Here is a 24903-nt window from a genome sequence, read left to right on the forward strand (position 1 = left end):
CATCGACAAAGTCCTTCCAAGAAAGCTACAACAGTTCAGCAACTAGTCACTACCGAACCAAGTACATCAAAGGAAAAGGTGATACCTACCGAACCCACATCACCCTCTCTCTCTAGCTCAATAGTGCCATCCAATGTGTCTTCTCTTAATATTCCTAAGGTGAGTACTACAGATGCTCATGTAAACTACTCCAAATAATGGTGTAAGTACATATAAGTTGCCACCAAGGCAAAATCGTGGTGTTCCTCCTAACAGGTTTTCTCCCGAAAGAAAGGTAAAGTATACAATAGCAAATTATGTGTCATGCAAGAACCTTGCGCCTGAACGCCAAGCATGGGTGAATAATGTGGAAGCAATCCAATTACCAACCCAAGTTGAAGAGGCCTTGAAGGATCCTAAATGGGTTACTGCAATGGATGAAGAGATGATGGCACCACATAAGAATGATACATGGGAAATAATGGAACCACCGAAAGGAAAAAAACTAGTTGGGTGTAGATGGGTCTTTACAATTAAATATAAGGTTGACGAATCAATAGACAGGTATAAAGCAAGGTTAGTAGTAAAAGGTTATACTCAAACATATGGTGTTGATTACCAGTAAAAAATTTTCCTCAGTAGCCAAGATGAATACAGTATGTGTTCTTATTTCATTAGCTACAAATTTGAATTGGCCACTGAAACAGTTTGATGTAAAATCGGAGTGTGTAGAAGTGGCTTGTGTAGAAGTATATATGGATTTTCCTCTGAGATATAATGCCGGAGGGAAAACCGGAGTGTGTAGGTTGTGAAAGTCGCTTTATGGGCTTAAGTAATCACCTCGTGCATGGTTTGGTAGATTAACTCAAGTCATAAGAAAGAATGGACATTACCAGAGTCACTCCGACCATACGTTGTTTGTAAAACGAAGAAGTGGCAAAGTGACAGCTTTAATTATCTATATGGATGACATGATAATAACAGATGATGACTCAGAAGAGATGGTAAAACTGGAAGAGAGTCTTGCAGCTGAATTTAAGATGAAAAATTTGAGAGATTTAAAATATTTCCTTAGAGTAGAAGTGGCTTATTCGTGTAAAGGTATTTTCTTATCTCAACGTAAATATGTTCTGGATTTATTAAAGGAAACAGACATGCTTGGATGTAAACTTGTGGACACTTCCATTGTAGAGAAACATTATTCGAGGATTTATCTAGATCAGAAACTGGTTGACAAGAGTAGATATCAAAGACTAGTAGGGAGGCTAATTTATTTATTTTCAGGCCGAATTAGACCTCGTCCCAGGTATGAAAAATGCTCATCTCCTTGAGTTGTACATTCCTACAAAATTTGGTAATTTTGGAAGTAGTTGAAATTTTTCGGCAAGTCAGGACGGCCGACCGCCAAGCACAGCACATGCGGTGGCACGTGATCAGTCAGCCAACACTACCATTTTATGCATATTTCGATATACTGAAACCATATTTAATATGCATTTGGTATGACTCACTTGTTTGAACCTAGTTAGTGATTGTTAGTCGCTTGAATGATTTTCAGAAATGAGTTAGAAATTGAAATTGTGAACTACGAATCGCTTGATCCCTTTGTAGGGTACATAGGCAGTCTAACGAGAAGGTTAGATGCAGCCATAATAAGATAATTGAGATTTAATCTTTTCTTGGAAATTGTCTAAGAAAAAGGAATTTGGTGATCATCTTCCGAAATAAATTTAGGGCATATCTTAGTTTTTGCTTCCAAATATAAATTTTCAGGTCGTTACAGCTAGGTTATTGTGAGGTACTAATTAAAAATAATAATAATAAAATATAAAATATAAAAAGCTGTACAAAATAATTAATTATTAAAAAATGTATATAAACTCAGCTGTAATCACTATTCGTGTGTGAATCTTATATATATATATAGATATATATGTATATATATAGCTATATATCTATATATACACAATATTTCTTATAATAACAAACCTTGTCTTCTCAAACCCACTCGTCCCACCACATTCTTGTGTAAACTCATTCAACTTTCTCCAAAAGAACCCATCTCACAAACCCAATCTTGAAGCCCACGTTACCCTGCTTTGCAGGCTATATGAAGCTCCGAAATTATCCCAAATGAAGCTTGTACTAAATTGTATTGTCACGTACCATATTATTAATTGCCCGGTTTCCGAAATTGCGTCTCTGATCAAGGATGACCATGATGGGGTGGAATTTGTTGGGACATTATGTGATATGCACTGTTATAAAAATCTTCACTTAGGTATCGCCTAGATGTTAGGCGGTTGGTCGTTGCCACGATTAATGTCTTGACGTTTGAAAAATAAAAAAAGATGCCTAAACCTGTCTATGCCCCTGCTTAGCCCGTCTAGACTTGCCTAGACCGCCTAAGTCGCACTCTCACTTAGATAGAAAATAGACATAACTTCCATTTTACATTTTATTTTTCAATGAATTGTAAGAAACTTGTTGGATACTTGGATAAACACTCATTATATGTTTGTTTCCCATATTTTCAATTTATTTTAGTACTTTATAATTTATATGTCATTATGTGTTGTAATTTATGTATTTCAATACAATTATATTGTTAAAATATAAAATAAATAGACATTTTTTTATTTATATACATATATAATAAATTTAGTTAAAATTAAAATAAAAAAAATAAAAAAATAAATTAAGGGCATAGACTCTAGGCTCTTGCCCGCTACTGAATTATTGCCTAATGCTTTTTAGAACCTTGATGATATGTTGTTCCGGGTTTATGCAGAAAACAAATGTTTGAAGAGTCTGTTGGGGTATTTGGTTATGTGGGTAGGAATGGGATTGAGATTGGAGAAAGGCCCTGCATTGTGCTTTTGCTTGCATTGAGGAAATGTGGTCGGGTGAATTCATGTTGGAGGTTTTTCGATCGAATGGTCAAAAAGGGTATTCGGACACGGTTCTTAGTTAAATATAACACTCTTTTGAAAAAAATCGTATCAGTTGTTACGTAGAGTTATTTCTTGGAAAGCTATGTTTACGAAGAGAAGTCTCTCTTTAGAAGTCTAGGGCTGTATCTGTAATTCTTGGATATAATTCAAGGGTTGTGTCCTCTATGTAAAGGTGCTATTGTAATTATATACTACCATATGGGCACACACAAAGTGTGTGAGAAAATTTTTATTTTTGTTTTTGAAATAGGAGAGAGGAAGAGAGTAATAGAGAATGTGGGAGGGGGAAGTTTTTTTTATTTTTTTTATTTTAATTAGAGATATGTTAGAATTACATGTAGATGAGGTTTTGAAAGAAAGAAAAAAACAGCAAAATTTGGTTGTATAAAATTACATTTCTGCCTCATATTTCTTATTGATGTTTTGTTTTAATTAGAAAGTTAAACTGATAATTTCATAAGATTTTGGTTGACGAGTGTTTTATTAATTAGTAGAAATGTAGTCCAGTCCATGTACGAGGCACTGAAAATATTTCGTGAAATGCCTGGCAGAAATTTAACTCAAGGTGTTGTCACGTACGTAACTATGATTTCGGGTTAGTTGAAGAATGGGAGAACACATGAAGCTCTTAAATTGTATGATGGGGTGGAAATGGCAGACCTCACACGGTCACACCTGATAAAAGTCTATATCGTTCACTTGAAGACTTAGTTGGCATGGCCGAAAGAGAAGAGTTAAGCTGAAGAAAACCGTCTTCAATTTCAAAAGAAGAAAGAAAAATGGAGGATAGGGTAAGTAAAAAGGGTAAGCTGATAGGAATAAGATGTCGCAATATTAGAAGCACAACTGAATATGCAGAATTGCAAGGAATAAGAACAGAGATTTTTGGGTTGCAGAATATGAGGATTTCAACTTTTACTGCGATGTTTTGAATTTTGATGTGCTCAGCAGTGTTCATCATCTGCCACATCCAACCGCAGTCTCACCATTTTGGTTTTATTTTGGTCCTTCGACGCCAACACCACCAACAGCAACCGTCCCAAAGTAGCTGCGACCGAAAGTGCCGGCACCACCAACGTGAGAGGCACATAGAGGGGTGGAAGTTGGATTGCAATTTCTGACTGCGCCATCAAAATATAGAATCCGAACTCGAAAATTTTTCCAACGAAAATTGGAATGGAGTTGAAATTCTGAAACATTCAAAAAAATTTATAGTTATTTACTAAAATGAGGTACTTTGTAATCAGAACTTATTTTTAGCATGTTCAATGTTAGGTCTTTTAGAGGCATTTTATTCACGTATTTTTATGTAATTATACATATACAAATTAAATGATAATATATATATTTAAAAATAAATTATACACTTATATTTAAAATAATGAACATATTAATATACTGCATAGATTTATACATAAGTACTACATCGAAGTTAAGAAAAAATAATAAATTGCATATGCGAAAAAGTTTATAAATAGCTAACAACTTGTAAAATATTTGAAGAACTCTAAATTACGTTGCGAAATTTTTGAGATAACTCTAATCTTAAAATTCTTAAAATTCCGGTTAGAACTGTATTTTTGGAATGGAAATTCGAACCATATTTTCGATCTAATCCTTCCAACGCATTCAATGATGAGAATATTCATTGAGAAATTGGTTGTTCTAATGACCACAACAACCGGGTGTTGAACTAACCAAGGTAGTAAACGTAGTGGAGATGGTGACGGTAAGGTGGTGGCGGCAATATGGTGGTGAAAGCAATGGTGTAGTCCATCAAACACCATAGCACCAGCTTAAAGATAAAATATCGTCGTTGATGGCACTTACCGTCGTGATTGAAAGCAATCATGTTTATGCACCTTGGTGCGAGTTCGATTCCCACTAATTTTTCTTTCCTATCAACTAACTATTTATCTCGCTATATCACTCTATAAAAAATAAAAGTAAAATATAATACAATATGGTCCTAGTTTGTATCGGTTTGCTTTTTGAACATCAATTAATACCCGCTAAAATTTACACTTCCTAAAACGCCTCTTCTCCTCCTTGTTCTTTTTGCTTTGACAAAAAAAATGTCTCGGAAAACCTTCAAAACCTTGAAGAAAGCCTTCCCCACGGATCCCGCTTCGATATCGAACCAAGAAACCGCCGAGAAGATTGCCAAAACCCTAATCAAATCAGGCCTTCAACCCCTCAAATCCACCTCACCATCTCTGCTATCCAATCTCAACCCCCACGTAACCAACCTTGTCCTCTCAAACCCACTCGTCCCACCCCATTCATGCTTGACCTTATTCAACTTCCTGCAAACAGATCCTTCCCATAAACCCAATCTTCAAGCCCATGCAATCCTCATTCGCAGGCTATATAATGCTAGAAGATTTGCCCAAATGAAGATTGTACTGAATGGTATCGTCACGAACGATAATCTTCGTTGCCCCGTTTCCAAAATTACATGTCTGATTGAGGACGAGCCTGACGGGGTGAAATTTGTAGGGACATTGTGCGATATGCTGTTTCGGGTTTATGCAGATAACAAAATGTTCGAGGAGGCAATTGGGGTTTTTGAGTATGTGGGCAAGAATGGGTTGGAGATTGAAGAAAGGTCATGCTTTGTGCTCTTGCTTGCGTTGAAGAAATGCGGTCGGGTGGATTTGTGTTTGAGGTTTTTCGATCAGATGGTCGAAAAGGGTGTTCGAATCACGGTGTATCCGTTGACGCTTGTGATGAATGAGCTTTGTAAGAAAGGAGAGGTTGAAAAAGCCAAGGCTTTGATGCGGGAAGCGGCCGATAGAGGGACTAAACCTAATGTTTTTACATTTAACACGCTTTTGAAAGCGTACATTGAGAGGAAGGATTTTGAGGGTGTCAATGAGGTTTTGAGGTTGATGGAGAAAGATGGTGTGGGTTATAATGTGGCAACATGCACGCTTTTGATTGATTGGTTTGGTAGTTCTGAGAAGATCGAGGATGCGGAGAAGGTGTTTGAGGAAATGCGTGAGAGAGGGATACAACCCGATGTGTATGTTTATACTTCGATTATTAACTGGAATTGTAGAGCGGGAAATATGAAGAGGGCGCTGTTTCTGTTCGACGAATGTACTCAAAGGGGATTTGTACCGAATGATCATACTTACGGGGCGTTGATTAATGGCGCATGCAAGGCAGGGCAGTTGGAGATGGCAGACATCTTGGTGAATGAGATGCAAGGTAAGGCATTGACGTAAACCAAGTTGTGTTTAATACGCTGATGGACGGGTACTGCAGAAGTGGGATGATGGATCAAGCTCTAAGGCTGCAGGATGTCATGGAAAATAAAGGGTTTCAGCTTGATGTGTTTACTTACAGCACTATAGCTAGCGGGTTGTGTAAATTGAACAGAAACGAGGAGGCAAAGAGCTTGTTGTTCACAATGGCTGAGAGAGGTGTGGCTCCAAACGTAGTCTGTTTCACTACTCTGATTGACATATTCTGCAAGGAAGGAAACTTCGTCGAAGCAAACAGGGTATTTCAAGACATGGAAAGGAAGGGAGAGAGACCAAACACTGTAACATACAATGCTCTAATTGATGGGTATATTAAGAAAGGAAAAATGAAGGAAGCTCATAAACTGAAGGAGGAAATGGAAGACAAGGGGTTGATGCCAGATATGTATACGTATTCATCGCTTATAAACGGCAAATGCATTGATGGCAAGGTGGATGAGGCGCTGAAATTGTTTGACGAAATGTCTCGGAGAGACATACCCCATAATGTTGTGACATATACAGCAATGATTTCAGGTTTGTCGAAGGATGGGAGAACAGAGGAAGCTTTTAAATTGTATGATGAGATGAAAAATGCAGGCCTCACGCCTGATGACAGAGTATATCATTCACTTGTAGGCAGCCTTCACACAGCCAACCCATAGCTCTACGATGAAACTATATTATTTTCTTCGTTAGACAATGGGAAATGGATCAATTACTTGAATTTGAAAGAATGGTTTTGAAGTCAATAGGCCAATTTGTATAAGCTGGTTTCCGTCGAAACGAGATGATGAAAAATAACAGCCACCCCTCAATGAGGAGTGCTAGCTTTTCAATAAAAGATGTGAGAAATATACAATTAAGTTACAGTAAAGAGTTTCACCTCTTCTCCAGAAGAAAACCGAGAGTCAATATTACAACTTTGAAGCATTGAAACCTAGCCCATGCTAGCGCAAGGTTTTGATCCTCGAGCCTAAGTTGTTCATTCGGACGTTCTTCATATTCCAAGCCACAGCTTGCTGTACATTCACCTCCAAAAGCCTGGACCTCAACAGCTGAACTCCAGATTTCCTTAAAAATATCAGGAATCTGAACCAGCGGAGTAGATACCATAGCCAGGTGCTGCATTTCTAAACAAGTAAGGGACCATAAGCCCCGAGGCCTTGGCTACCAAGGGATTGCTTGAGCTTCAAGAATGCTCGGCTCTCCAGCTGCCGCACCCGCTCCTTGGACAACCCAAACATGTTGCCAATCTCTGAAAGTGATCTCTGCTTGCCATCTTCAATGCCAAATCTTAGCCTGATTATCTGTCTCTCTCTTAAGTTGAGGATGCCTAGAAGGTGGCGCACATGTTGCCTCATAAGCTGCTTTTCTACACTCACATGTGGGATCTCAGTCCCAGTGTCAGCAGTTATCTCCTGCAATTATGCAAGAAAAGATATCTGGTTCTTAAACCATTGGAGGAAGCCCAACAAATTGCATCATATTCAAAATTTGACTTGCCTACAGCAATATCATTGAGACAAATTTGAGAAGCAAATCGAGAAAACGAGAATCTTTACTGGAAAGTGCTGTCTTGGTCTGCCCAGACAGGTTGTTGCATTGAAAGTGGCATTCTTGTAGAATATAGCAACTTCTGCAACTTTTCAACTGTAATTCCAACCCGTCTCGCTAGTTCTTCTTTGTTTGGATTGTGATTTCCTTCCTGAATACATGATTTCTTTGCCTCTAATACTTTGCCCAAGAGGGTGTACACATTTTCCTGTGAATAAATTATCGGTTATCTGTCATGCTCAGTAAAGTTCATTTTGTTTGGACATGCTATGAAATAGTTAACTTTTGGGTACAGATTTTGATGGCAACAAAACTTTTCTTTATCAGCATTTAATCAATTCAAACATTTTCCTTTTATTCCAAAATCCCGTTTCAGAAATTTTCCGAACAGGGTAGCAATTGACATAAAGTATACTTTGAAGAACAATCTCGTTGAAAAGTAGAGATTGGAGACACGGTTTCATTACCGGCAAGCGGATGGTTCTGGAATGTTGAAATATGGCCTTCCTAACTGTTTGCCTTATCCACCAGTATGCATAAGTAGCAAATCGGCAACCAGCTTGAGGTTTAAACTTCTCAACACTCTTCATAAGGCCCATACTTCCCTCCTACAAAAGTATTGCAGAAAAATAGAGCCTTCATTAGTTGTACTTCAAAATCTATGCAACAATTGCATTAGGCCCTTATGTAAGAATCTTAATACTGCTCTTTTTGGTTCAATAAGTTTGTGAAAATAATTAATAGTATAATCTCCAGTACCAACCAAACCAAACAAATGATACAAGTTTTCATAGCCTTTCCTATGTTGTCAGCAATCAGATAGAGCATCCGCTTAGTATTTGTCATACTGGAAATTGCTGACATTCATTCGGATGATCGTAAAGGATACCAACATGTACAATAGTTGTTTTGTACAGACTACAGATGCACAAATTTAAAATTTAAATCTGGCATGTAGGACTTGCCAATGCAATTTGATGATATAAGACGATGCTTTTACTGCATTCAAGCAAAAACAAAAAAGTTTTGCATAGAGGACAGGTCATTCAGTAAGAAAACATGTTCCAATGAAGTTACCTGCATTAAGTCCTGAAGGCCAAGGCCTCGCCCTTGATATTGTTTAGCAATGTGAACCACCATACGTAAGTTAGCATAAATCAGCTTTTCACGGCTGTTGGTACCAGAGCGAAGCTGTGATTTCAAGATCTGACAACTAATTCCAACAGCTTCGGCCCATTCAACCAAAGTTGGTTCACGACCAAACTGTGATTGAAGTCTATTCTTCACTTCTTCTAACTTAAATAAATCCTGTTACACAATTCGTCACGTCAATGCAGATAAGACCCCTCAAAAACAGTAATTCCAATATTAGAACTTCGCAGACGGAAATGACTTTAGATACACACCTGAACTCGGGCAATCAGTTCAGCCTCTTCCTCGGCAGTCAAAAGTTGTTTTGTTTCAGGACCCCACAAGAACAACCGCAGGGGATCATTTTGATTAAATCCTTCGTTTATCTTTCTCCGCACATCTGAACTTGGAGGACTGTTAGTCTCATGAATTAGAACTTTTGATTTAGAGACCCTCTTTTTCTTAAGTCGCTTTCGCCGTCTCTCTAGAAGTCGGGTTGACCTTACAGTTTTCTCATCCTCAACCAGCCAGTTGTCCAAACTACACAAAACTTTTGGCTTCAGTCGCAAAGCAAATTGATATGGTAATAAAAATCAAACAAGTAATACGAAACTGACCCTATAGAAAGGGAGTCATCAAAATCATCTCCCATTGATCTGGAGCCATCAGCAAATGAGACTGCTTCTTTTGAGGCTGACAAAGCTTTCTTAGCCAGCGCAACTGCGTCAGAGGGCTTGATGTCCATATGCTTACTGGAAGCAGTGGTAATAGGCTCCACAGTTAAAGGTGCGGACAACTTTACCCCTGTTTGTAAAGATGAAAATCTGCAAAGTAGAGACAACAAGGATGCAATCTGGTTGTAAAATGCAATCACCTAAGAAAAAATGACGCAAGTAAAAGGGAAAGAAAAAAAAAGCGGAGTTTTATTCATCTTACACATCCAAAAGACCAGAGCAGTTACGCAATTGGTGCTCAGAGTCCTTCACCAACTGGTAGAAACCATCAATGTCTAAATCTTCATTGAGAGAGGCCTTAGTCTCTATCTGCATCCTATCTAACGTAGCCTTTTTTATGAACACAGGAAACGGTAATTAATTAGGAGTTTCCCACGAGACAGAGATAGAATATGAGTCCAGTTTCTAAGAAGTAATCCCAAGTATGCCTACAAATGGTAAATGTGTAAGCATGAATCCTCACATAAACTTGAATTATATTTTAGCAAGAAAGGTAGTATCATCAATAAGCATAATTTCAAACAACGGAAAACAGACAGTTTAAGAAGTTTTCCACCATTGAGGATTACACAAGTAAGATGCAGTATAATTCTAAAGCAAATGTCTGATCTAAGTAACGTGCATTTCATATTTACAGCAGAAGTCTAACCTGAGATGTTTTCTCTTCTTTCAGCGCATGCAATAGAGGCTTGAACTCATCGCGCTGCTCTTGTAGAAGAACCGAAGTTGGAAAGTGTCGAGCTACAAATGTAATCGGCACAGAAGGAACTGCAGCAGTTGCTTGCTCGTGAAGCATCAACACTGCAAAATACGAGTGCCAGACAAGCCTGATGTTAACCAACAATGCACAAAATGGGGCTAAAATATTCCTTACTCAAATATCCTTTTAGATAATCACTATTAGAACAATCTGCACCTCTTCAGTAGCTCTTGTAGTAGCAGATTGTCTAAAGACTAATTTAAGTAACTTAAGGCCCGTTTAATAATCGTTTCATTTTTACACCTTAGTTTTCATTTTTGTGTTATAGATGGAGAAAAAGTATTGATAGAAAGGGGGCATGAAGAAGGGTAAAGGAAGCATGGTGGAACAAACGTGTATGGATTGACACACAAAATGAAAACTAAAAAAAAAACTGAGAACAATTTTGAAGTTTTCTTTTTTCGCATTCAAGTTTTCGTTTTCATATAATCTCCTCCATTTCTCCCTCCTCCCTCCTCCATTCATCCTTCTACATTCCTCATTTCTCTCGTATACTTTCCCTCTATCCGTCTAGCACAAAAAACTAAAACTAAAACTAAAACCCAAAAACGAAATGGTCATCAAACGGGCCCTATCATCTCAAGACATTATCATCTAATCTCTGATTCTAGAACCTATTCTCCTATAAAAACATCCAGGAAAAACACACATCTGTTCACACTTTTCGAAATCAAAGCCTCAGAGCACAATTCAACACACCTATGCATGCAAGAGAGCAAAAATAATCTTTCCCAGAAATGCTCCAACAAAAAAAAGTCCAAAAACATCCTCTACTTCCAAATGTAGCTGTGGCATCAATATTTTTCAAGTTGAAAGGACTAAAATCAAACAAAACAACCAAATATCCAAAACACACAATCTCAACATACCCAATTGCCGTTTCAGGCTTTAACACAAAAACCAATACTTCCCAACTCATAATTATGTCCCAGTTGCTGAATTCCAAGAACTATAAGCATACCCAATTTCCCAGTAAATTCCCAGAAAGCAAACAGATAAATTCACGTGTAAGAAACACGAAAGTTACGAACTTTTTTACCTGAGGTGGAGGAAGAAGAAGAAGAAGGAGAAGAAGGAAGAGGATGCCTGAGGTGGGTTGTGGAAGGAAAGGCCGAGGAAGAAGAGAGAAAATGCCTCCCAACCTCCATTGAAATTGGAACAACAAAAAATAGTTAAAATTATACTCCTGGGTAGTGGCACATTCAGGTGAAGATGGTGTGTATTCTTCTGGGTTGCTGGAGTGCAGCTACGTCTATGTGCGCGTAGCTTCTTCGAGCTTGCATTGGTTTTGTGTGTGTGTGTGTGTGTGTGTGTGTGTCTGCAGATAATGTTGCAGGAGAAGCTCAGCTCTTTCATCTCTCAGACTATTTCACACCTCAAAATTATCTTCTCGATTTTTTTGCAAATGGATCAGGTTGGGCTTTATTTTACCTCTACTCAACATAAGGCCTTGTTCAATTTTAAATCATTTAGGGCTTGACCCAGAATGTTTGACGGACCTCAGCCCAAATTTGCCCTTTATTTTTTTCTTTATTTGGTCGATATTTTATCTGAGTCGGAATTTGCTACACCACCCTTTTTAGGTGTTGCGCGTTACCACCTTTCTTAGAGCGTGCGATGTGTTAGCTTTTATATTAAAGTGGATAAAATATAGATTTTATTAAATTAGATGTTAGATTAGAAAGCTAATAGGATTCGAATTTACGCTGTGGTGCAAAAGCAACTATTCTCTCTATCACCATGGTAAAGAACCACTTGCACCCAAATCCTTATTCGATCGGGAGATTTTACGCACACTCCACGTCATGGAATCCTTATTGGGTATGACAATAGTAAAGCCCATTTCAGCCAAGCCCGAGTTTAATAGAGTGAAATTTAAAATTGATCCAAGTGAACCAAAATTCGCTAATTAGAGCGCAAGAGGAGGTGGAAAACACCATTTTGCGACCAACGTGACCGCTGAGGGGATTAAGATCCAAGGGGGCATTTCCGACATTTTATCTTAAAATCCGACAATGGTCAAAGTGGCGCCAAACAAGTGACAAAAGTAGAGGAGAAAGCAAAATCATGAAACGGTGGCTCTAAGCGCTTGACACGACACAAAAGTGGGCCCTGGCCCCTTGCATTGGAGACTCGTTTTTAGCGTGCCTGACGAGTATATACATCATGTTATTATACAATTAGAGCAATATTTAAAAAAAATAAAGAGTTGTAACGAAAAGCTCATGGTACTGTTCACTTTAACGAAAAACCATATTTTTACACTAAAAAGTCAATCTTGGTACTATTCACTTTACCCTTTATTTTGTCCTTATCATTAAAATTCAAAGTTTTCAAGCCCTTTTCATTAGTTTTCCTAAAAAAATATATATGACGTGTTGTATCGTGTTCCAAACTTAATGAAAAATGAATTGTTATTGGCATTCCAAAAATCTCATTTTACACACTAAACTTGCTATATTTGGAAAGAAAAATACACTTGTAAGGAGCAGAATGAAATTTTTGAAATGTCAATTACACTTCCCAATGAAAAAGCATTCCATTTTCTAATATCAACCAAAAATTACAAAAAAGAAATAAAATTAAATTGGCACTTGAAATGTGGGGGATAAATTAAATTGGAATTTGAAAAGTTTAGCAAAGAAATAAAAAGAAAATTGGGTAAAGTACAAAAAACTACCTTAACTATTGGTGTCACGATACTTCCATACCTCATCTTTTAAAATTGACAATGTCATACCTCATCTTACGAATTTGTACCAATGTTATACCTTCCGTTCGCCTGCCGTTAATTTGTCAGTAAAATTCTGACGTGGCTTGACCCAGACCTCACTTTCTATTAAAAAAACTAAAAAAAATCATTTAATATTTTTAAATATTAAAATAATAAAGAAAATTTAAAAAACAAAAATCAAAACCTTTCATCGCCTAATTCGCATCCCCATTCCCAAACAACTCCCTACTCGAGTCCTTACTCACAGCCACCGGAAAATCCGAACACGTCCCATACGCCACCTAAGCCCTAACCGAGCAGCACCTCCGGGTCCCACTCCGCTCACTACTCCTCCCGGAAACCGACCTCGACCCACAACGTCGCCGCTTCTTCATGATGAACTGGAAGCTCCCGTTCCTAATATGGTGTCCGCCGGAGATCATCCTGTCGTCATTGACCAAGGTAAGCCGGGACATGTCGATGGCATCGATAGAAAAAGAAGTATTCCTGTTAGAGAGGCAGGGGCATTTAGTGTGGATGAGGAGGCCATTGGATTTGCAATCGGCGAAGTCTAGGGTTTTCGAGGTGGGCGTGAAGGTCTGCTGCTGCAGCTGGAAAGGTCTCTAGCCATGGAGCTGGAACACGCAGGAATCGACGGAGTGCCGTGAATCCAGGGATTTGTGCGACAACCCCTGCATAATCTTCAACCAAAAAAAAAAAAAAAAAATTGAAAACCCATCAACCCCCAACCCCTGAAGAAGAAGAAAGGTTTTGTTTTTTTTTTTTTCTTCTTCTTCTTCTTCTTCTGTTTTCTAGGTTGTAGTAGGTAGATTGGGGGGGGGGGGAGAGGGAAGGAGGGGGAAAGGGACGAAAGGTTTGGTTTTGTTTTTTTTTTTTTTTTTTTTAACTTTTCTTTATTATTTTAATATTTAAAAAATATTAAATGATTTTTTTTAGTTTTTAATAATTTTTTAATAGAAAGTGGACCTTAAATCAAGTCACGTCAGCATTTAACTGATAAATTAACGGCAGGTTAACGGAAGGTATAATATTGGCACAAATTTGTAAAATAAGGTATGACATTATCATAAGATGATTTATGAAAATGTCGTAACACCAATACTTAAGATAGTCTTTTGTACTTTACCCAAAAAAATTTGGAATTTGAAAAGCGGGGAAAAAGACTAGTTATTGAACGCTGCCCAGCGCGTGTTTGCCCTTTTCTGAAAAGATAGCATGCAACTCATACCTCCTCTGACACAGTCCTGCGGAAAATAAGGGCTGGGACCCACCCTCGCTTTCCCTTTCCCCACGTATCTCAAATTTCTCCCCACCCACAATATAAAGGGGACCCCCACTCCTTGTGTGGGGTCAATCGAATCCCATCAAGTTCTCAAAACCCTAATTTAACACTCTCTACTCCAAACCCTAAAACCACCATCGCCACCGCCATGGCCTCCGAGATGGCCCTCCAGCCACTCCACAAACTCGAAGACCGAAAGCCAACCGTCTTGCCCACCGCCGTTCTTACTTCCGCCACCATCCAAACGGCGCCGTCGCTCCAGCCTCCCAACTATCCGACCTCCAACTCCAGGCGCAGCCCAAGCCCCAGAAACAGGTCAGCCGGCGGAACACTAGGGACCGCCATACAAAAGTCAATGGACGGGGCCGCCGCGTCCGGATGCCGGCCATGTGCGCCGCCCGCATCTTCCAGCTGACCCGGGAGCTCGGACACCGCTCCGACGGCGAGACCATCGAGTGGCTCCTCCGCCACGCCGAGCCCTCCATCATCGCTGCCACCGGCTCCGGCACACTCCCGGCGGAGCCGATCTCGACCACCTCCCCGTCCGTGTCGTCACAAATGCCGTCCGTCACTTGCCGGGTTCAGCCGCTCAAGTCGCTCAGAAGCTCCGGACAGTTCTTGTACCCGGCGGCGGCCCAGGCTCATCAGGCGATGCAGCTGCAGCTGGACTTGTGCCAGCCGATGGGGGTGGACTATAATGCGGGATACCGGCACATGCCGTTCACGTCGCTGCTGCTGCAGACGGGGGAGAGTGAGGTGGAGGAGGGGCAGGCGGAGGAGGAGGTTGTGGGAGTTGGAATTGGGGATGATGAGTAGACAAGGACAATGTGGGTGTGCTGAGTAGGTGCGGTGGGTGTGTATATCAAAAGCAGAGGGTGCAGGAAACAGTGGGGGGCGGTAGCAGCCATGTGTAACGGAGGTGGTGGGGGGAGACAGTTTAGTCAACATGGGGATGGGGGGTGTGTTTTGGTGTAGAGGGGGAGTTGTGTTAGTGGTTTTTGTGGTTTAGATTTAATTACGTTGTAGTTCATCAATGGTTGTGTGGTAAATTAGTAATTAAGTAGTGATGAGGGTGGAAATTTAAGTTGTATATGTTCAACTAAAATGGAATAAAATGAGGATGTCATTTGGATTAAACATTTAACATTGAGTACTGCTACACTTACCATCTATTCGTATCAACCGTCAGCGTGCGTGAGTTCCATCTCATCTCTATCTATTAGAGAAATAGTGCACATATATTGAATGAGAGGAGGAGAGGGAACCATGGACCCACCCACCAATGTCCAACTTAATCGATTTATTCTTATAAATTTAGTCCAATAAAACGGAGAGGGAGGACAAGAGGATAGACTGAGTGCGATTCCCTCCAATCCAAGGTAACAAAGAAAATCGATGACTTTGACAAAGCAACGATCCTGCTGTCATCTTCAACCTCAAGTTTGGATATCACTATCGAAGTTCTATTCTGGACCCTATTACTCTAAAGAAATTGTAATCACCCGTCCTTCGATCAATCATTTCAACGATGAAACGTGAAGCATTTGACGGCCGTCGAAGCAAAAAACAGACAACCTATGGTCCCTATTCTTCTTCTGCTGCTGCTATTACTCACGGAAATGTATAAATACTTGACTACGAAACCTGAATTGTTGCCCGACTGCCTCTGAAACCAGAAGCAAATTGAACATGTATCTTTTGAGCTCTGTTTCTAACTAATAATCTGCACCACTCTCTCTCTCTCTCTCTACTCAAATGAGTAAGTTCAATGACCAAGCAAAAACTTTAGCACCCTGCATCCAATCGTATATTCACCAATGCGCAAGATGCAAGTAAATGATTACCCATGAAACAAATGATGTAAACAATGGCCGAGCTTTCCAATTCAGTTGGAAACTCACCGGTTGCATATTTGTCGTGTTGACGCAGATACTCACCAGAGATTTTCCAATTCAGTTGGAAATTGGAACCCACCGTCTGCATATTTGTCATATCCGCTCAAATATACGCGCTTGCACAACGACATGGATAAAACTGCTGGTAGGAACTGGACAAATACATATGTCGCATTAAATCCACGTTCAAACAGAGAAACTAAGAGGCTGAACAGTTGTAAGAAGATAAGATTATGAATAAGCAGATTCTCACAAAGACTCACAAAGATTCAACACACTAATTTAAATCTGTTTTCTGACAATGTATAAAGGGATTCATTATTGTATTGCAACTGGTATGTTCGAAAATACTGTACGGTACCAGCATGCGACTACAAAAATCACACATGCAAGCAACCATAATAATAGTAAATTTATAAAAGGAAAGAAACTGAAAAAAGAAACTCGCTCTTACGATGAGATAATCCAGCCTGGACAGGACATTGGAAGAGCAAAAATATGAACATGTGAGGTTCTGAACCAGGGATCTGCATGATTTAAACAAAAGCAGTAGCGAGGGAGAAATGTGCCTAATGCCATCCAAACATTCCTAATGCTTATTCCCAAATATCCGCCATTTTTTCTTTCTTCTGTTCTCATATGAGGGTGTGCCTGAAATAAAACCAAGACCGTAAGTCATCCATTAATTTTAGACAGAGATGTAAAACCCAAGGCATCTCGGCAGGCACTAACGTCGGCCAACTAAAGAGTCTCTTTGAAAAATCAACTTTGAAAGTTTTCAGATCAAATAACGAGATATTATGGTGGTGTGTCATGACTTCTCACTCCCCGTCTCACAGTTGGTATTATACACACAGATCCGAAAAGAAAAAGAGACTAAGTTAATGATCATTCAAAGATCATTCAAAGACTGTTAGGTAATTATACAATATTATTGCTTGAAATGGTTGAGTTCAGCTGAACAAATTATCCAGAGGCCAGGTTTCATTTTACTACAATCTACTTTGTACTCTACAAAGGTGCATAAAGGAAAATAAAAAAGGTTACCTCCTTGAGGAAAAATTGAGTTGTAATGCACCTCCGCCCAGAAACTCAAATAAATAACTGCACAAGACATAATAGCGTCTGTAAAGCTTAATGGAGGACAAAAGGACAGTAACATGTGGAATCTAGAAATTTCAGCATACATATAATTAAATACTTAAAAATTCCCATTATCTATGCCCACAACGAAAACTAAGAGATCAACAAGCTTACCTTGTTTTGAAGTTTGAATATTAGGAAGAATCTCTATGCAACAGTTATCCTTAAACGACGTCAAGACAAATATTTTCACTTCGTACTGCAACAAATTATTCACACAAGTATCAGTTTTTTTTTTCTTTTTTTAGTACACAAGTATCAGTTACCATATCAATTACTGTTCAAAAGTTGGAAAAATCCATATGTGCACACTTCATTGTAAAAGATCTTTCGTACCGAATCAGCAGCCGCCTGTAATGAGACATGGTCACCCCACTCACCATCCCTGGTTTCATTAAGATTGATAGGTATTAGTTAAGGCAAAAATCAGTTGACAGGAAAACAAGAAAAATTATGAGTTCAAGTCATACTTGGACATCTTCTCCAAATAGTCATCATAAGCCATGGGAACATATCCCTCGTATATCTCCGGATGAGACTTAAGCTGATAACAGTAAACCATCAGAAGGATAAACCAGAATCAATGGAAGATAGTTGATAATACACAAAACTTAAGGGCGATAAAGTTCGGTATAACAAATAGGTATTTCCAGGAGAGCAAACCTGATTTACAACTTGCTTTCTCACATACTTGTGGTTGTCAGGTGATTGATACAACTGGTCTGATAAAGCATGGAACTGCAAAAATAAAGCAAAGCATGAGATTAACACGTCTAATTTGAAGTATTCTAATATCAATATCCAGTCCTAAACAACAGAAACGGACATAGCTACGAAAGGACTAACCTGGCAGTTGCCATCTCCTGCCACCTTGTGTTCGACGAAGCCATATAATTGAAGCCTACATGAAAAAGGCAAGAAATACTTTTATGAACCCAAATCCAATATCAGACCATAAGTCAAAGAAAACACATAAAAATGGATTCTGCTAGTTAGGCAAATTATTGAATTACATACTGATGCTACTTCACTCCTAGAAAGGAAAGGGGCAGAACGTACCTGTCAACTAGCCTTTGATGATCTGAAGTCGCTTCATCAATTGAAGGAATTTCTCCATTGATTCTAGGAATGTGCTAGACCATATAAAGGGAACAAAGTTAATACCTGACATTTGCACATCATGCCATGTGTAGCAATCCAAATCCAAATACACTAGTCAAGAATGTGAAAACTGTGGACTTTAATTTCCAATCTACGTTCCCAACTCTACTATTACCTAATTTTTGTTGTACAATGTGACAACTCCAATAAACTGTTTACTAACAAAAACATGATGAAACATTTGAAGTTACAACATGGTGAAAACACTGAACAAAGACAGAAAGGAACTTTGAACGACATAAACTTACAGGAACAGGATTCCAGCCCCAGCCTACTTCACCATCATGTGCACATCCATAAGTTAGCTCCAAATGATCATCAGGGCTAGAACATGAGCTGGAAGGCGCCACAGTATCAGCTTCTTCCTGGCCATAACCATGGTCTGCATGGTGCACAAAAATGCATATCAAGATAATTTAATGATATAGGTTAATTTAACATGTATAAAAAGAAGGTGCAAGCAGCAATTTTCCAGATACCTAAGTAATAATCTCTTGTAGATTGACCGTGCCACTCATTTGCAAGAAATGAAGCTTGTGATTGCGCTTCTCCTGCATGGGAGTATTCAGAGGCTTCTGTTACAGACAGTCGCGAAAATTCTTCTTGAAGAGTATGTGCAATGATCTCATCATTTTCTACATTGTTTGATTCTGTATCATAATGACTTCTGATATACTCTTCATGGTAGATATCATTGGCATTGCGTTGTATCATGTCACCACAGTAGTATGAAGAACTATAAACTGGCTCCCCACCAAAAAGACGAATACCCCACTGAACAATATCTGGATCGTACTCATGGGAAGTCATCTCCTTAAAAATGCATATGTGGAATTAGAATGCTCAATCTGCTTCCAGGAGCAATGATGGAATCCCTCAGAAGATCAGGAATTTGAGCAATATCTGCCAAAAAGCTATAAATAATATTAAAAAAAAACCTTCAAAGCTTTGACATGCTTTAACCATAACTATAATTTGCATGCGAATTTCAGCTGCACAAATCGAAACTAAATCACAGTATGAAATAATTTTAAATAAAGTATAGTGCTCCCGATTGCAAGGGAAAGCTAAGGGTTTTTAATGTAAACCCTTAATATAATAAAGCAGTTGACTTTTTTACAGGACACTGGCGAAATATATAGTAGACCTACAATTGATTATACATCTAAACATAGAACAGATTAGAATAAGCACATTTGCGAAAATGATGTCTGCCCCAAGTAATCATAATTTAAGACTTCACTAAGGTCAAGTAAGTTTATTGTTAACTTATATTAAAATTGTAATGATATCAGAAAGGGTTCAACCCACCGTCAATAAACCAGGAAAAAAAGATAATTGCTGATCTAGAATGACCGCCTGCAGACTTTGATTATCCTTACAACATTATAAATTGACAGAAAACCCTGTTAACCTAACAACGCGTGCTTATGCACTCTCAGCGTGTCTAAATAAAATATCACAAAGAAAGATAACGACCTAAACCAGCCCACCTGCTTTTGCAATTTTAAACTAGATGCCTGGACAATAAACACATAAGAAAAAGGGTCAACGATAATGCGGAGAGCTAAAAATTCTTAACGGTTAATCCTTTTTCCTTACATGCTCAGGGAAAACGAATCCAAGAAATTAAGTAAACTTTAACCCAAAGAAATTAGTCTTTACTTAAACATATCAAAACTTCATATAACATGTATACCAAAATTAATGAATCAATTGTGCAAACAAAACAATTTAATTAAAAACAAACTGCAATTACTCTCCACAACATTCGTATTACTACATACTCAATCTCAATCTCTGAATTTTCTTAATGAATCGATTTGATTCCATTTTATTTGAAGACTACACCTCTATCTATTTATCTTCTTTCCACAATTTGAACACAAACTATTCACCCCATAACAACACGACTTGCAATCTGAACAAGACACCTGCTATGCAGCAACGCAGACGTGGGTTAGATCAATTCACTCCGAAGTTCGAATCCCCATCGATTAAAGTAGTTTAGAATATCGTCTTGCCGAAAGAAAAACAACACAACTGCTACATGGATATCCATGATCAAAACCATAACCTACGAGCAATCAAACAGAACCCAGAAAGCTTAAGCTTTTGCAATAACATCTAAATCAGCAGTAAAATCTCAACAATAATCCAAACAAAAACAAACCCAAATTTCTTCATCAATCAATAAAACAACCCAACAAAGCAAACAGAGTTAAAACTGTAAAAATCAAAAGATTAAGAACTCACCCAATCAGTTCCTGCTCAGGGCCAATAAGAAAAGCAAAAGCCTTGAAAGCTGTCGTTTTCGCAAGAGGAAAGCTTAGGGTGGAAGTTATAGAGAGAGAAAGAGAGAGAGAGAGAGGAGAGAGTTGGGAGCGATGCACTCTGTGTGTATTAATAGGACGATACGTATTGCATTGGATGACGACGAAGCACTACTGAGAAAATCGACCAGAAAATGGAAAAAAATAGGGGTGCAATTTCACCCCAGCGACGCTAAAGTTCGAGCAAGTTATCCTCGTACGGACCGAATGGACGGTTGAGATTTACTTGATAGGGAGTTAGGTAGTGGGCATTTACTCGGTAATTCCTTGAACGGCATCTTATTCCATATTTGCATTCCCGTCCAATTAATTGACTACATTATGATTTGGGTAATCAGGGAGAATAAATTTGTAAACAAAATTTTATCGCTTGTTTGGTATCTTATTCAAAAATTTTATCATTTCTTAAACATTTCTTAAAAATAATTTTCTTTAAGACTCAAAATTTTATTTTTTATGAGATTTAAAAATTTTGTTACTTAAGCGTTGATAAACGTATTCATTTCTATTGGTGACACATCACTTAGTTTGTAAATTTTGTCTCTAAATTTAGTCTCTCTAGTAGTTTGCAAATTCAATTTTATCTTGCAGATTCTTAGTCTGCAAACTTTTGTCTCTAAATTTTGTCAAAATTAAACTCGATTTTATTCCTTTTAGTAGTTTAATCTTATTTTATAATTTTTTAATACAAACGATATTATTATTTTAAGTTACATTAAAAAATAAAATAAAAATATAAACTCGAAGCACAATAAATCGAAAAAGAAATCCGAATATCAAAGCAATCCACCACTATTGTAATCTTACTTCGTAATTTACTTTTGCAGCTTAATAATCTATCCAAGCTATATAATTTCATCAAAATTTCATTCTACCTGAGAGGCAAGTGAGAGGTACGTGTGGACGCGGAGACTTGGATGTGTAAAAGCTAATCCTATTTAAAAAATAATAATAATAAATAAAATAAAAATAAAAAAATTGATAACATTAAGCGAATGTAATGGAATTATAACAATTGGTAAATTAGTTATCGATTTTTCTACTATGTCCGAAGTACGGTATACACCAAAATTATAAACGGAGAGAGGGTGGACTTAGCCTTACAATGAACTAACAATAATATGATTTAAATTCGTCTTGGCGAGAGTCAAACTTAAGACCTCTCACTCACAAAGAAAAGAAATATCATTATATTGTATTACAACGTAATCAGAATTATAAACTGTTAAAACTTATAATATAATTTACCTAACAAAAAAAAAAAAATCTTGACCCACTGTTATCTGGTACACTCTTACAAAATTATAACCGGTGGAAGGTAGAGATTGGTTTGAACTAAGGTTTGGGGGATCGAACGGCTGTGAATGAAGAGATTTGCTACCAATTTGGCTGATGTCATCTGAAATGGCGGATCCTCTCTGAATCCTTTCCTCCTAATTCTAGGGATTCACCAATCTGGATTTTTTTTAATTTGATCTAACGGCTACAAACAGAGGCTCACTTTAAAAGTTATAATAATTTTAGTCATTGAATCAAATTTCAATAGCTTGGATTGGTGGATTCATAGGATTAGAATGAATGGATTCGGAGAGGATTTTTCCGTTTGAAAGCTGAAAATGTCTCATATGAGGCTTCTATTAAAAGAGGTATTTTATTTGGCAGAAAGTTTGAGGTTCAATTAACGGGTGAAAGGTCCACTCGTGGGGATGTGTCACACACTTGTAAGTTAAGTTCTCCATTTCCTTTTAAATAACAATATATTTACATGAGGTATTTGTCGGTTTACGCCTTAACTTTGTACAGAGCTTTCAATTTTTTTTTTTTTTCTGAATCTTAATTTTAGCCGATTACCCCTTAAGATTTTATAAATAGTCAATTCCCCCACGTTAGATTTTTTTTTTTTTAATCCAATTTCATCCATCTAATTTTTCATTCTTTTTGCCCCAATACAATTGTCACGTGTTTGTCCACATAATCAAAATGGATGGAAAATTGTATGAAAACTTTTAAAATCTAGCATTAGGGAAAGTGGTTATTTATAAAAATTCAGGGGGTAATCGGCTAAAATTGAAGTTTAAGGAGAAAATTGACTAATTATAAAAGTTTAGAGGGGTAATCAACCAAAATTTAAGTTCAGACGGAAAAATTGACAACTCTATACAAGTTCGGGAGACAAATCAACTAATATGCCTATTTACTTTATGAATTTACTGATTTGGGTTAAGCTGCAGCATAGACAAATCACAACAATTCGATATTAAACTCAATTTTTATAAAAATCAAACTTCTAATCTCTCACTTAAAATTATAAAATATATATATATATAACACTAAACGACGATACTAAATAATGAAACGTTAATATTATCAAAATCCATGAAACACTAGCAAAAACGATAATAATGACACGTTCATTGCACTAAGGATTCTCTCATTAATTTGTTGAAAAAATTTGTCAGGCTACTGTTCTTTCCTCATGCATGTGCAAGCTCTAAGTAGTTTTATATATATTAAAGGGATCCGATCAAATCAAAGAATGATGTCATGCCATCTCTTATTATATTGTATTTATTCCACATTTGATTTCTGTTTTTATATATGTTTACTCATATTAGCACAATTATAGGTTAATATTGTAACCATTATGTAAATATCATGTGTGCAAAAATCAATTAAAACATGTTGTTTAATCGATAAAATCTAGCAGATAAGTAGACAGTTCTTAATAATTTTATTAATTTCGACCGTTTTTATACATGTTGATGAATATCTCATTTTTTATCGACTTCTTATAAAGATGATCCATATAGAATGATTTATGATGCGAAAGATTATAATCATAAACATAAATTTTTGTGAATCAGCTTTAAAGTGTTTTGCGGAATAATTTCTCAAATTGTCAATGGATGTGATATTCAAAAGCCAATTTAGGCGGCTGCTGGCTTTGGCAGACTTAAGTTTCAAAAGCTAGCTGGCTTTCCAAAATAAACCCCACTAAGATTAGCAATAGTAAGCTAATCTATAATATATATATACACACACACATGTTATAAATAGGTAAAAGTTAGAGAGATAACCTTCATTAGTGACAGGAGCGAAATAGGTGTAAAATATCACACTATAATTATAACACAAGGGAATGACTAATAAAAATGAGAGGAATAGATACTGATGTTATTTATCTTTCTTTTCTTTTTCTGTGTTTTCATTGCAGTCGAGTGCTCTATTTATAAAGCAACTCGCATTATTACATTTTGAAATTTACATCACATGACTTTGAAAATACAATCCTTTTATTTCCAGAACCTACATCACATTTGTGAACATTGAAAAATATGTGTGTGGACATTCATAACAATTCCAATGTTTTCAACAACACACATATATACATATATTTGAATTCACAGAAATTGGAATAATATATATCTTCAACTTCAATTGTAGTGCCTAATTGACGGGCTACATTTAATTGACTATAACACTTACAAAGGTCAGCTTACCATTCAACAAGCCAGTTACTTGGTTTACACGTAACAAACAAATTAATCAAATTAATGGTCCAAAACTGCATCAATAATTCAATGATTTCGTGTACCTAAAGTTTATAATCCAATCCTTTTCCTTATTGCGTACATGTTACTTGAACTTGAGTCTTCTCCCAACGAAATAAACACAACTATCGCTAGATCAAAAGTTAGATGGTCCCTAGAAAGGTTGACGAATGAGTTGAGTAACAAGACTTTTCATTTTCAAGGCGGAAAAAACAATTGTGAGGTAATTGAGCAAAGTGGCGAGTATCAATAGTGCCACGTACTCTTAATAATCGAGAATTTACATAAAACGAGTTCATGGTTATTGTAGCATCTTGATCCAATAATGCATTGTCATATGAAAAAAAGGAAACTAACACATGACCATACACTATTAAACCGAGACGCTACGTGACGTTAAATCAATTCCAAGACCTAATAGCCGCGTCCGAATTCTACCAT

The 24903-nt window shown here is 37.4% G+C and overlaps 4 protein-coding genes across 11 annotated transcripts; 2 read left to right on the plus strand and 2 right to left on the minus strand.

Annotated features, from left to right (window-relative positions):
* The first annotated feature begins 4951 nt into the window (after window positions 1-4951).
* LOC103965470 (pentatricopeptide repeat-containing protein At2g32630) lies at window positions 4952-6935 on the plus strand. The gene is given in 2 exon segments (XM_009378538.3): window positions 4952-6146; window positions 6149-6935. Coding segments are annotated over 2 exon segments (1836 nt in total). The 5' UTR covers window positions 4952-5008; the 3' UTR covers window positions 6847-6935.
* Window positions 6936-6975: 40 nt separating this feature from the next.
* Window positions 6976-16870, minus strand: LOC103965469 (RNA polymerase sigma factor sigF, chloroplastic). 5 transcript variants are annotated; one of them, XM_048567659.1, is made up of 10 exons: window positions 16729-16870; window positions 16317-16426; window positions 10253-10404; window positions 9806-9933; window positions 9487-9693; window positions 9145-9409; window positions 8816-9046; window positions 8206-8346; window positions 7749-7946; window positions 6976-7605 (listed from the first exon to the last, which is right to left on the minus strand). In XM_048567659.1, exons 2-10 carry the CDS (start codon window positions 16369-16371, stop codon window positions 7315-7317), a joined length of 1668 nt encoding a protein of 555 aa, XP_048423616.1. In that variant the 5' UTR covers window positions 16372-16426; window positions 16729-16870; the 3' UTR covers window positions 6976-7314. The 5 variants fall into 5 exon arrangements, with proteins under 5 accessions (XP_048423616.1, XP_048423615.1, XP_048423614.1 ...); XM_048567658.1 differs by having other exon boundaries at window positions 16281-16426; XM_048567657.1 differs by lacking the exons at window positions 16317-16426; window positions 16729-16870 and adding an exon at window positions 11403-11656.
* LOC103965468 (transcription factor TCP11) lies at window positions 13979-15516 on the plus strand. The gene is given in 2 exon segments (XM_009378535.3): window positions 13979-14639; window positions 14642-15516. Coding segments are annotated over 2 exon segments (666 nt in total). The 5' UTR covers window positions 13979-14527; the 3' UTR covers window positions 15196-15516.
* LOC103965467 (OVARIAN TUMOR DOMAIN-containing deubiquitinating enzyme 12) lies at window positions 16543-21027 on the minus strand. Of its 4 annotated transcripts, none has more exons than XM_009378532.3 (12): window positions 20835-21027; window positions 20513-20655; window positions 19058-19481; window positions 18827-18960; window positions 18477-18550; window positions 18264-18318; window positions 18081-18155; window positions 17888-17961; window positions 17754-17802; window positions 17532-17616; window positions 17322-17378; window positions 16543-16925 (listed from the first exon to the last, which is right to left on the minus strand). In XM_009378532.3, the coding sequence occupies exons 3-12, from the start codon at window positions 19386-19388 to the stop codon at window positions 16864-16866; spliced, it is 996 nt and encodes a 331-aa protein (XP_009376807.1). In that variant the 5' UTR covers window positions 19389-19481; window positions 20513-20655; window positions 20835-21027; the 3' UTR covers window positions 16543-16863. The 4 variants fall into 4 exon arrangements, with proteins under 4 accessions (XP_009376807.1, XP_009376806.1, XP_009376808.1 ...); XM_009378531.3 differs by having other exon boundaries at window positions 19058-19492; XM_009378533.3 differs by lacking the exon at window positions 20513-20655.
* Window positions 21028-24903: the final 3876 nt, after the last annotated feature.

The sequence above is a fragment of a genome, unplaced genomic scaffold (assembly GCF_019419815.1).
Source record: "Pyrus x bretschneideri cultivar Hongxiangsu unplaced genomic scaffold, Pyrus_bretschneideri_v1 Contig45, whole genome shotgun sequence".
NCBI lineage: Eukaryota > Viridiplantae > Streptophyta > Magnoliopsida > Rosales > Rosaceae > Pyrus > Pyrus x bretschneideri.

Bases quoted from the DNA above. Each gene is read 5' to 3' on its own strand.
- LOC103965469 (XM_048567657.1), bottom strand. From the start codon at position 11,511: ATGGAGGTTGGGAGGCATTTTCTCTCTTCTTCCTCGGCCTTTCCTTCC. The intron at 9,047-9,144 runs GTGTGTATCTAA...ATTGTGTAACAG, and splicing joins AACTGATTGCCCGAGTTCAG to GATTTATTTAAGTTAGAAGA. The intron at 8,347-8,815 runs GTAACTTCATTG...ATACTTTTGTAG, and splicing joins GCCTTCAGGACTTAATGCAG to GAGGGAAGTATGGGCCTTAT.
- LOC103965467 (XM_009378533.3), bottom strand. From the start codon at position 19,388: ATGACTTCCCATGAGTACGATCCAGATATTGTTCAGTGGGGTATTCGT. The intron at 17,803-17,887 runs GTATGACTTGAA...TAATGAAACCAG, and splicing joins TATTTGGAGAAGATGTCCAA to GGATGGTGAGTGGGGTGACC. The intron at 17,379-17,531 runs GTAAGCTTGTTG...TGTCTTGTGCAG, and splicing joins TATTCAAACTTCAAAACAAG to TTATTTATTTGAGTTTCTGG.